The 11,489-nt window shown below is 64.8% G+C and overlaps 1 protein-coding gene across 1 annotated transcript in view; it reads left to right on the plus strand.

Moving 5' to 3' along the window:
* Positions 1–1,401: 1,401 nt before the first annotated feature.
* TRPM5 (transient receptor potential cation channel subfamily M member 5) overlaps positions 1,402–11,489 on the plus strand; it is a 17,973-nt gene continuing 7,885 nt past the window's right edge. Inside the window, exons 1-15 of the mRNA XM_046643305.1 lie at positions 1,402–1,518; positions 2,942–3,122; positions 3,850–4,016; positions 4,786–4,969; positions 6,215–6,279; positions 6,445–6,636; positions 7,018–7,120; positions 8,233–8,351; positions 8,779–9,123; positions 9,174–9,314; positions 9,415–9,538; positions 9,963–10,108; positions 10,559–10,671; positions 10,912–11,004; positions 11,102–11,360. Of these exons, the coding sequence (XP_046499261.1) occupies positions 1,402–1,518; positions 2,942–3,122; positions 3,850–4,016; positions 4,786–4,969; positions 6,215–6,279; positions 6,445–6,636; positions 7,018–7,120; positions 8,233–8,351; positions 8,779–9,123; positions 9,174–9,314; positions 9,415–9,538; positions 9,963–10,108; positions 10,559–10,671; positions 10,912–11,004; positions 11,102–11,360 (2,349 nt within the window). The remainder of the gene's footprint in view (positions 1,519–2,941; positions 3,123–3,849; positions 4,017–4,785; positions 4,970–6,214; positions 6,280–6,444; positions 6,637–7,017; positions 7,121–8,232; positions 8,352–8,778; positions 9,124–9,173; positions 9,315–9,414; positions 9,539–9,962; positions 10,109–10,558; positions 10,672–10,911; positions 11,005–11,101; positions 11,361–11,489) is intronic.

Raw genomic sequence — 11,489 nt, forward strand, 5'->3', positions numbered from 1 at the left:
GACCCTGTCGTGCCTGCGGGCGTCCTGCCCCCCTGCCGTCCCCGCCTGTGTACACAGGTGGACCCTCTCTGAGAAACAAAGAGCTGGTCTTAAGAGCCACCGGCAGAGAGGGTTTGACAAAAGGATCTATTCTGCTCTCACAAAGGGCCCCGGCAGTGGCCGGGCACTGCCCAGGGCGCCTCCCGGGGGTAGAAGACTGGGTGGGGCTGACCGTGGAGAAGCTGGGAAAATAGCTCAGTGAGAGGGGGCTGCTGACACCCCAGGTTGGACAGGGGGGCTGTGGAACCGAGGGCTGCTTCCCGCCCAGGGGGCCGGAGAGACTGAGTTTCACTGGTGTCTCAGGGGGCAGGGCCTCGAGCAGGGTTCTGGGGGACCTCTGCTCCTCCCGCGGGCTCACTCCCTCTGCGGGGTCTACGGAGAAAACCATTCGAGCCCTGCAGGCCTCGGGCCAGGCTGCCATGGCCACAGTGGGTGTGGTGGGCTGTGGCTGGAGCTGGGAGGCTGGGAGACTTGGGGTGGCTGGCCACAGAGACGTGGGGGTGTTTGCAGTCGGGCGGGCTGGTAGGACCCAGCTCCTTGTTGCATGAGCCAGTCCTAGACCCCCAGCCCTCGGGCCCCTGCTGAGTGGAGTGGGGCTGACGTGCCCCACCCCGCTGGGCTTCAGGGAGACGATGTGCGCACAGCACTGGGCGCCAAGACTGGCGGTGGGCTGGGGTGAGGCGGGAACTCAGTGGGAAGAGCCCGGGGTCGGGGGATGAGGGCCTGCCCACCTGGGCAAAGAGGAGTGGTCCCTCCCTCTTACACGCAGTCTTCTCCAGGCCCACTCGGCCCCCCAGCACCTGAGCTGCGTGTATTGGCCTGACCTTCTCACCTGCCTGCCCCCTTACCCCTAGGCACACCCAGGGGGCCCATTCCTGTCCTGGGGCCTGACGGGGATGTGGGGCAGGTGGGCTTCGTATCCGGAAGGGCACCAGACTTCCACTAAGTCTTTCGGGCTTTCCAGGACACCACCTGCCAAAGCCTCTGCAGAAGTAGCGACGGGAGTGGCCGGCCCGAGGCGCCCAGGGTGGGGTGAGTAGCAGGACCGGGAGCCAGGCAGAGGCGCCAGGATTCGACCGCAGTCCCAACCCAGGAAGAGGGGTCGGGCTGCCTGGGAGGCTCTGGATGCTGAAGCAGGAGCTTGATGGGCGCGACGCGGGCGTGGGCAGCTGAAGCTGCAACTGGGGCCTTTAGGCAGGGTCAGTGTGTGGGAAGGGCACTGGGGCACAGACGCCCTCTTGGTGGCCCCACATCTCTGCCAGCACGTAGGCTGGGGGAGGGGTTTCCCTCGAGGGAGAAAAGGAGGCAGAGTTTGCCTTTCCAGCCCTCAGGGGTTGGCTCTGTCCCTGCAGAGAGGTCCCCATGCAGGATGCCCGGGGCACCTGTCCTGGCGCCCCCAGGGATGCTGGAGATGCTTGGGGGCCAGGCCTGTGCCGGGGTGAGATCGAATTCGGAGGCTCTGGAAAGAAGCGAGGCAAGGTGAGCCCCTCCAACCCCCATGCAGGTGCTCAGCCTCCACTCCCTGGTCACCAGCCTCCACGCTCCCTGAGCCCCCGTTTCCTCCCCGACCCTGAGCACCCCAGTGCCTGCCCACGCCCCGGGCCGCTCTCAGAGGCTGTGTCCAGAGGCCCCAGGAGGGCGGAATTTCGAAGCTGGCAGTGCCCTCTGGTCCCCGCCTCCTTTCCCCACCCATGGCACACCAGCACCCTCCTCTATCCAGACCCACCTCTCACTGAGGGGAGTGAGGCCAGACAGGAGTCAGGACTGCCCGGGTCACAAGGCCAGGCAAGGCAGGGCCCGCCGAGCCCTGGCCTCCAGCAGCTGCCCTACCCCCAAAAGGGTCTCAGGCCTTTCTCCTTCTGCTGCCTGTCCCCCATTCCCTGGTGCCCAGCACCCCCATGCCCAGCACCCACCATGCCCAGTGCACCCCAGGACCAGCACCCCAATGCCCAGCACCCCATGCCCAGAAACCCCAATGTCCAGTATCCTCTGCCAAGCTCCCCAAATGCCCAGCAAACCCCATGGCCAGTACCCCCATGGCCAGAAACCTGCATGCCCAGCAATACCCATGTCCAGGACCCCCCATGTCCAGTACGCTACACCCAATATTCCCATGCCCAACAATACCCATGTCCAGGACCCCCCATGTCCAGTACTCGCCTGCCCAGCACCCCCAATGCCCAGTACCCCCATGCCCAGTACTCCTGTGCCCAGCATTCCCAACCCAGTACCCCTCATGCCCAGGACCCGCCATGACCAGCAACCCCCAAGACCAGCACCCCCAATGCCCAGCACCCCATGCCCAGTACTGCCTATACCCAGCAACCCTGATGCCAAGTACCCACCGTGTCCAGTACCCCCCTGCCCAGAAACCCCAATGCCAAGCACTCCCCATGCCCAGTACTCCATGTCCAGCACCCTGCATCCTCAGGATCCCCCATGCCCAGCAGCCCCATGAACAGTACCCCCCAGGTCCAGTACGCCCCTGCACAGTATACACATGCCCAGCACCCCCATGCCCGGCAACTCCCATGCCCAGCACCCTCAAGGCCCAGCACCCCATGCCCAGTACCCCCAATGCCCAGTACCCCCATGCCCAGTACCCCCCATGCCAAGCACCTCCCATACCCAGTAACCCATGCCCAGCACCCCTCATCATCAGTATGCTCCATGTCTAGTACCCCCATGAACGGCACCCCCAATGACCAGTACCCCTAGGCCTTGCACCTCCCATACCCAGCATCCCTAATGTCCAGTACTCTGCACACCCAGGATCCCCCATGCCAAGTACCTCCTATGCTCAGTACCCCAGTCATACCCAGCACACTCCCTGCCCAGCACCCCCCCTGCCCAGCACCCCCCTGCCCTAAGCCCTGAGGCTGCCAACTGCCTTGCCCTGCAGTTCGTGAAGGTGCCGAGCAGTGTGGCCCCCTCCGTGCTCTTCGACCTCCTGCTGGCCGAGTGGCACCTGCCAGCCCCTAACCTCGTAGTGTCCCTCGTGGGCGAGGAGCGGCCTTTTGCCATGAAGTCCTGGCTGCGGGACGTCCTGCGCAAAGGGCTGGTGAAGGCGGCTCAGAGCACAGGTGAGACCCTGCCTGGCCCAGGCTCAAGGCCCCCCGTAGCCCCCCGAGCGTGGAGCACCCCAGCCTGCTGGCTCCCGTGGCTGTCCCTCCGTGGCAGTCCTTACGGCCTCTCTCTCTCTGCACAGCCTCCAGCGGGAGCGGCTCCTGGGGACACAGCAGAGGGGTCGAGGGTCCCCCCAGCTCAGAAGCCCCCCCAGGAGGGTCCCAGCCCGCCCCGTGGGCAGGGACCTGGCCCCTCCACTTGTAGGGCCCACAGGCCTCAGCGAGATGCCCCGGTGGCAGTGACTGCTCTTACACCCTGCTGCCCAAGGGTGGGCCCCCATTCCCCCGCCATCTCCCCGGGGGAGCCATCTGGCCTGCCAACCGTTGGGGTCAGAATCAAATCACTGGGCTTTATTTTCAGGCCGGCTGGGCCTGCAAAAAACCCTGTACAAGGTGTGGGCTTTCTGAACTCCCTCACCCCGGAAATGGTTGTAGCAAAGGAAAAAGATCTATGAACCAGATGTGGGCTGGGGTTTTGTAATTTGGAAAAACCTTCCCACGCACTGGTCCAGCACAGGCAACTGGACAGAGCTGCAGCCTGCTCCGTCCCAGACAGCACCCGGGGGTCTCAGCAGACACGCTGAGGGCGGGAAGGGGTGCTGTAGCTCCACTGGGCCTGCGTCCTGGGCAGACCAGCAGGCTGGGGAGGACCTGGGGGCCACAGTGAGCCCCCTCATACCTGCAGGTGCCTGGATCCTGACCAGCGCACTCCGCGTGGGCCTCGCCCGGTATGTCGGGCAGGCTGTGCGCGACCACTCGCTGGCCAGTACGTCCACCAAGGCCCGCGTGGTGGCCATCGGTATTGCCTCGCTGGGCCACGTCCTGCACCGTCAGCTTCTGGACGATGCCCAGGTGAGCGTGTGGCTCGGAGCACTGAGGCCGCAGGGCAAGGCAGTCTCGAAGACTGACCACATCCCGCCATCTGTGGACCCGTCATTATTTGGCAAACATCTTCTGAGCCCCTCCATGGGCCAAGCCGGTAGTGGACAGACCAGCCCCTGCCCTTAGGGACTCACGGGCTTGGGGGTCCGGGGGGCAGTGAGGCAGGTGCTCTGAAGGATTGAGACGGTGAGGTAAAGCTGTGGGAGGACAGGACCAGAGCCAGAGAGGGGGCGGGGAGGGGAGGAGGGGGAGGGAAGGAGAAAGGGAGGAAGGGAAAGTGGAGGAGGTGGGGGAAAGAGGAGCTGGCGGAGGATGAAGAAAGGGAGGAGGAGGATCCGTGTGCCCAGCATGCGGCCAGCAGATGGCAGCATTGCCTAGGGAATGGCATGGGCGGGGCTGCCAGGCTCACAGCCAGCACAGACCTGGGATGGTAACCTGGGCTCTGAGGCCCTGGCCAGGACTGGTGCCCAAATGGGCCCAGGCCTGCCTTGGCCACTGTCCGGCAACCCCGGGCGACCCTGGGCGAGCGGCCTGTGCTCCCACCCAGAGTCTGTCTCAGGCAGGGCTCCAGGAGGCCCGGGCAGCCCCCAGTGAGTGAGTGGAGCTTCCTGCAGGCCTGGGTTCTGTCTGGGGGATCCCCTCCCAGCCCGCGCCTGCCCCTGGGCCCTCTCTCTGCCTGGGGGTGGGAACAGGCCCGGGTAGAGCCTTGCCCAGGACTCACGGAGTGTGGGGGGCCCAGGAGGACAGCCCCGTCCACTACCCCATGGATGACGGCGGCAGCCAGGGCCCTCTCTGCTCCCTGGACAACAACCACTCCCACTTCATTCTGGTGGAGCCGGGTCCCTCCGGGAAGGAGGACGAGCCCACGGAGCTGCGACTGAGGCTGGAGAAGCACATTTCAGAGCAGAGGACCGGTTACGGGGGTGAGGACTGCCTGCCACCAGGGAGGCCGCCGGAGACGTGGGGCACTGCATGCGGGCTGGGCTGCAAGGACCAGCAGGTGGGCGGGGAAGGGCATTCCAGGCAGAAGGCACCGAGCATGCCTGAGTGTTGAGACCTGGGCCAAAAGGGGGCCTGGGAGGGGAGCTGCCAGTGGAGCCATGGGGGCGCAGTTCGGGGAGTAGCCCTGGCAGGCAGCGGCATTCCCACCAGACGGCAGAGTAGTTGCAGGTCCGTTTCCACTGGGGCTGCCCTGGCCAGAGGCTCTGGCTGCGGGCTCAGGGCTTTGGGAAGACATGAGATTTGTAAATCGAGAGAGGCCTATTTCCCTCCACCGGCCGTGAGGTACGCTGCCACCAGGAGGCAGTGTTGCCCGAGGAATGGATGCCGCTGTGGCCGGTGGAGCGCTTGAAAGCTGGCTTCACTCAGACGTACCAGTGCGTGACTAATATTTATACACAAGATGTATAATTGCTTAGGACATAGATAATAATATGGAATATTTATCAACTGAGAGCTCTTTAAAAATGAAAACACAACCAAAGCCGTGTTTAAACCGCGTAGGGGAAATGTGGTGCTCCGGGTCGTGGAGGCGTGGCTGGCCCAGCACGCTGGCGTCCCTTCAAGGTTCCCCCAGGAGGCACCTTTAGGAGTGAGAGGGGACCCTGCCTGGGAGCTGGGCGATTCCCGCCTACTCAGGGCCCAGAGCCCCCGGCAGGTTGCTGACGCTCCTCCCACACAGCACACCCGGCAGGTCCTGGCTTCTCTGGGGGCTTCACGTGGGAAGTCTCATTTCCAGTTTATGTTTGGGGGAGAAACCTGCCAACGCCCCTCCTGCACCTCTGGCTTGCTCCGACGGGCCTCAGATGATCTGGCAGCATGGTCAACAGAGTTCCCTGCCGTGGGGGGAGCACAGGCTGGGCACTCGGGATGTAGGTGGTGAGGCCAGGGACTGTGCTCAACTTTGCTTATGTCACTGTGAAGCGGCCATATTGGACAGTGGGTTGTGGGATCGGCGTCCTTGTCCCGGGTGATGGGGCTTGTGACAAACGGTCCCTGGCATGCAGCCTGGAGCCCACACTTCACTAGAAAAAGCCTCTTGGCTGGCGTTTGCCCAGAAAACATGGCAGGTGATGGTCTGAGGCCTGAGTGGTCACCCCCTGAGTAGGGGCCAGGCTCCCCGCTGGCCCCAGGCACCCGGGGGGACATCACTGGTGCTCTGTCCACAGGAACCGGCAGCATCGAGATCCCAGTCCTCTGTCTGCTGGTCAATGGTGACCCCAGCACCCTGGAGGTAGGGGAGGGGAGGGCGGTGGGGTCTGCCTGGGACCCCCTCCAGGGCCTGCCCTGGCCTGGGACGGGGGAGGGAGGGATGACTGGGGGGCACCTGCAACCTGTGGGCCCAGGACGGTGTCCAGAGCTGATTCGGGGTCCGCTCTCCGCTCTCTGCCTGCCTCAGAGGATTTCCAGAGCTGTGGAGAATGCTGCCCCGTGGCTGATCCTGGCGGGCTCAGGGGGCATCGCCGACGTGCTCGCTGCCCTGATGAACCAGCCCCAACTCCTGGTGCCCCAGGTGGCCGAGAAGCAGTTTAAAGAGAAGTTCCCCAGTGAGCATTTCTCCTGGGAGGACATTGTGCGCTGGACCGAGCTGGTATGAGGCACCCAGAGACTGCCGGGTCAGGCAGGCCGCCCCCTCCGCCCTGCTCCGCACCCCTCCTCCCAGGCAGGGCTGGCCTTTACAGGGAAAACACCGTGTAGTCTCTGTGCCCCCTTCCCACCCGGATGACCCGGCCCTTCTTGCCACAAAGCCCCCATGCTCCTCACTCCTGCTTCAGAGCCTTAGGGGCAACCTTGACGCGAGCCCCCGGGTCTGTGGGTGGTGCTACGCTGGGCTGGCATTCTCACCAGGGGACATGGCCTCGACACCCTGTGCCCAGCTCCATGCCTCTAGCCATGCTGGGCCCGCGGTCTGCCCACTGCCCCAACCCCTGCCCCTGGGGCCACTTCATGGCCTTTGTCCTGGTGTCCCCAGCTGCAGAATATCACCTCCCACCCACACCTGCTCACTGTGCACGACTTCGAGCAGGAGGGATCCGAGGAGCTGGACACTGTCATCCTCAAGGCTCTGGTGAAAGGTGAGGGCCTGGCAGGCTGGGCGCCCCCTGGGAGGCCCAGAGAGGGCACTGGGCACAGAGGGCACCGGGCGGAGATGGCTTGGCCGACCACTGCCCACCCCACGGCCCAGGGCCCCGCGCCTGGCACAGGCTGCTTCCCACACCCTGTCCCATCCTGGGGGATGCCCCTGTGTGTGTGAGTACGTGTCGGTGCCCGTGTGTGGGGGGGGGGGTGGTGGCCGCATGTATATGAATGCGTGTGGTTGTTCACGTGTGTGTGCGGCTCTGTGCTCGGCTCGGCAGCAGACCCTATGACACGACTGGAACAATATGGAGATTACTGTGGCCTTGGGTCAAGGATGACACACAAATTCTGTATTTTGCAAATTTTCTATTAGATATATTTTACTACAATTTAAACACATGATTTAAGTTTTCCATTCAGTTTTAGTATATTTCCGAGGTTGTGCAAGCAGTACTACCGTCTAATTCTAGAATGTTTCCGTCACCCCAGAAGAAATCGGGCACACGTTAGCCCCCCACCCCACAGCCCCTGGCTCCGGCTCTGGTGCCTCTCGGGGGCATTCCTGGCGGTGGCATCCTCACCGCGTGGCCTGAGGTGTCTGGCTTCTCTCCTGGAGCCGCGGGTTTTGAGGGCGTCCACGCTGGAGTGGGCTTCGGCGCCTCGCTCCTTTGTGAGGCAGAATAACGTTCCATGGTGTGGGAGGACACATTTTGTTTCTCCGTTCCTCCGTCGACAGACACTTGGGTTGTCTCCACTTTTTGGTTGTCACTCGATGTACTCTTTTGGGGACAAGCACGTGCTGAGGGGCTGACTTCTGGCAGCCGGACACAGGCCCAGGCAGGGAGGGGCTGTGCTGGGCAGGGGGTGGGGATGCCCTTGAGGGGGGCTCCTCCTGACAGGTGGTCCTGCTCCCACCCCTCCCTGCTCGCCCCGTCCCACGGTGTCCCTGGGGGTCTGTGGCGTTTTGTGCCTCTCGCTGTTACCCAGGCTTGAACCAGGGCATGGTTCCAGTTGCCGTGTTTCTAGAAGACCCACCTTGAGGGACTCTGTGCCCAGTGGCTCTGTGGGCCCTGGGCTGGCCTCAGCCCCTCTGCCCACTCCGACACAGCCTGCAAGAGCCACAGCCAGGAGGCGCAGGACTACCTGGACGAGCTGAAGCTGGCCGTGGCCTGGGACCGGGTGGACATCGCCAAGAGTGAGATCTTCAATGGCGACGTGGAGTGGAAGGTGCCCTGCCCACCCTGGCAGCTGGCGCATCCTGAGACCTGTTTCTGGCCGACACGGCAGGGACCAGGCAGAGGGTCTGGGGGCAGGTGGTGTCCTGAGGGCCATTGGCGGGGCCCGTTCTGGCCCAGCTGTTGCCAGGGTGGGGGGCCACCTCCCAGATTGACACCTCACTCTTCGGCCCCCCAGGCAGGATGGGCTGAACCACCAGTGGTTGTGGACCTCCCCTGAAGCCCTCTGGACTCCTGACACCCTCAGCAGCCCAGAACCCCGAGCTCTGAGAGGCCCAGAGGGACAGGCTTGGGTGCCTGGGAGCTGGGGGTCTGTGCCAAGGGGCTCTTGGTCTGGGGGTCTTGCCGAGGGTCCCCTTCTCCACCGGCACCCACTCGGTCTCCCCTTCTCCCCCTGGGCATATCTCCGTGGCCACCAGTCCTGTGACCTGGAGGAGGTGATGATGGACGCGCTGGTGAGCAACAAGCCCGAGTTTGTGCGTCTCTTCGTGGACAACGGGGCCGACGTGGCGGACTTCCTGACGTACGGGCGGCTGCAGCAGCTCTACCGCTCCGTGCCCCCCAAGAGCCTGCTCTTTGACCTGCTGCAGCGCAAGCACGAGGAGGGGCGGCACCCGCTGGCCGGCCTGAGCACCCAGCAGTCCCGCGAGCCGCCCGCAGGGCCGCCCGCCTTCTCCCTGCACGAGGTGTCCCGCGTGCTCAAGGACTTCCTGCATGACGCCTGCCGCGGCCTCTACCAGGCGGTGAGCGGCCGGCGGGGGCTGGCGGGGGCCGGCAGGTGCCGTGGCTGCAGGCTGACAGCTGTGTCCTCCAGGAGAGGGGGCCGGCCAGGCGGCCTGGGGGCCAGAAGTGGCTGCTGGACCTGAACCAGAAGAGCGAGAACCCGTGGAGGGACCTGTTCCTGTGGGCCGTGCTGCAGAACCGCCACGAGATGGCCACCTACTTCTGGGCCATGGTGAGCATGGCCACCCAGCCCTGGGCCCTGCTCCACGGAGCCCGGGGCTCCCCAGGGTGGCGGGGGAGGCTGGCCACCCTCCTCAGACCCCATCTGCTAGGGCCAGGAGGGTGTGGCAGCCGCTCTGGCCGCCTGCAAAATCCTCAAAGAGATGGCGCATCTGGAGACAGAGGCCGAGGTGCATCGCACCATGCGCGAAGCCAAGTATGAGCAGCTGGCCCTGGGTGAGTGACCAGCCTAGCGATCAGGCCACTAATTCGGGGGGGCGAGGCGGGATGACCTCCCTAACCCACCTCGGCCCGTGGGCTCCTCCCGGGGGGGCGGTGGGCCCTAAAACCCTACCAGAGGGACAGATGGGTGCACAGTGATGACCACGCAGCCCCACACCTCGGGCACACACCAGGGCCTGCAGCGGGGCGGGGACACTCAGGGTGATGGAGGCTCCCGTAATCCTGACTGACCAGGAAGGGAAGGGCCCTGGGCAGGCCAGGAGGGGATGGTCAGCATCCACGTGGCACAGGCCCCTGGGAGGTGGGTGCAGGGCAGAGTGGCCCGTCCTGCAGGGCCGGCCTAGGGCAGAGGAGGAGGGAGGGTGGAGGCTGGGTGCCAGGCGTCAGCGTCCACGCCAGCGGGCGGTGCCCGGGGCAGACCTCTTCTCCGAGTGCTACAGCAACAGCGAGGAGCGCGCCTTTGCCCTGCTGGTGCGCCGGAACCGCTGCTGGAGCAGGACCACCTGTCTGCATCTGGCCACCGAGGCTGACACCAAGGCCTTCTTTGCCCACGATGGGGTGCAGGTGAGCGGCCGGCCTCAGGGAGGGGCAGGCAGGCAGATAGGAGGCAGCCCAGCGGACCTCCCTGCCTGCCCTCCCCCGGCCTGCGGCCACCCGCCTTCACGCCCCCTGTCCTTACCATGTGGGGTGGGGGGCACAGGAGAGGGCTGTTCCGTTCCTGGAAGGCACATGCCCGGCTTCCTCCTCCACCGGCCACTCTCCCTGCTCGTCCCATAGCCAGCCCCTTCCCCAACTCGGGTCTCAGGGGACGTGCCACTTCCTCAGCTCAGCCCTCCCGGACCCCGAGCCTAGCCTCCCCTCATTGAAGGTTCCTCCCCACCAGGATGGAGGCTCCAGGAGGCAGGGCTGGAAGGGGCGATGCTTCAGCTGAGCCTTGAAGGGAATACTTGGTGCAGGGCACAGCCGGGGCAAAGGTGTGGGGACGGGAGGCCAGCAGCCGTGCCTTTATTTCAGGCCTTCCTGACCAAGATCTGGTGGGGGGACATGGCCTCGGGCACGCCCGTCCTACGCCTGCTGGGCGCCTTCCTCTGCCCAGCACTCATCCTCACCAACCTCATCACCTTCAGGTCTGTCCGGCAGGCATGTCTGGCAGCGGGCTTACCAGAGCCGCTGGGGGGCCCTGGGCCTCGTGGGTGCTGGTGGCGGCACGTCCCCACGTCCCTCCTTGTCCAGCATCCATGTGGGGCTGCTATGCACAGCTGCTGCCCATGTCCCTTCTCGGTGTGCCCAGCACTTCCTTGGCGGGCTGGGTGCTTGGGGCCAAGCAGGCACTTCTCACGGGCCCTGAGGGTGCCCTGTGCTCGCAGTGAGGAGGCCCTGCCGAGGGGTGGCCTGGAGGACCTGCGGGAGCTGGACAGCCTGGACACAGAGAAGAGCTTGCTCTGCAGCCCAGGCAGCTGGTAAAGGCCCCGAGGAGGCTGGCCGGCCGCAGGGAGCTGACTCCTGTGGGCACTGGGCCGCCCACTCACCGCTGGCTGTGGCTCCTTTGTGGCGTAGGGTGGAGGAGCCGACCAAAGCACCGAGGACTCAGGGCAACCGAGGCCTGCGTGCAGCCTTCCTGCTCACGCGCTGGAGGAAGTTCTGGGGTGCACCCGTGACCGTGTTCCTGGGAAACGTGGTCATGTACTTTGCGTTCCTCTTCCTGTTCACCTTTGTCCTGCTGGTGGACTTTAGGCCACCTCCCCAGGGGCCATCGGGGCCTGAGGTCACCCTCTACTTCTGGGTCTTTACACTGGTGCTGGAGGAAATCCGGCAGGTCAGTGGTGGGCCCAGATCAATGAGCTCTGATCCCAGCTTTACACTGAGTCCTGATCCCAGCTCCAGACTGAGCCCCGATCCCAGCTCCAGACTGATCCCCGATCCCAGCTCCAGACTGAGCCCCAAT

Source organism: Equus quagga, chromosome 17 (assembly GCF_021613505.1).
Source record: "Equus quagga isolate Etosha38 chromosome 17, UCLA_HA_Equagga_1.0, whole genome shotgun sequence".
NCBI lineage: Eukaryota > Metazoa > Chordata > Mammalia > Perissodactyla > Equidae > Equus > Equus quagga.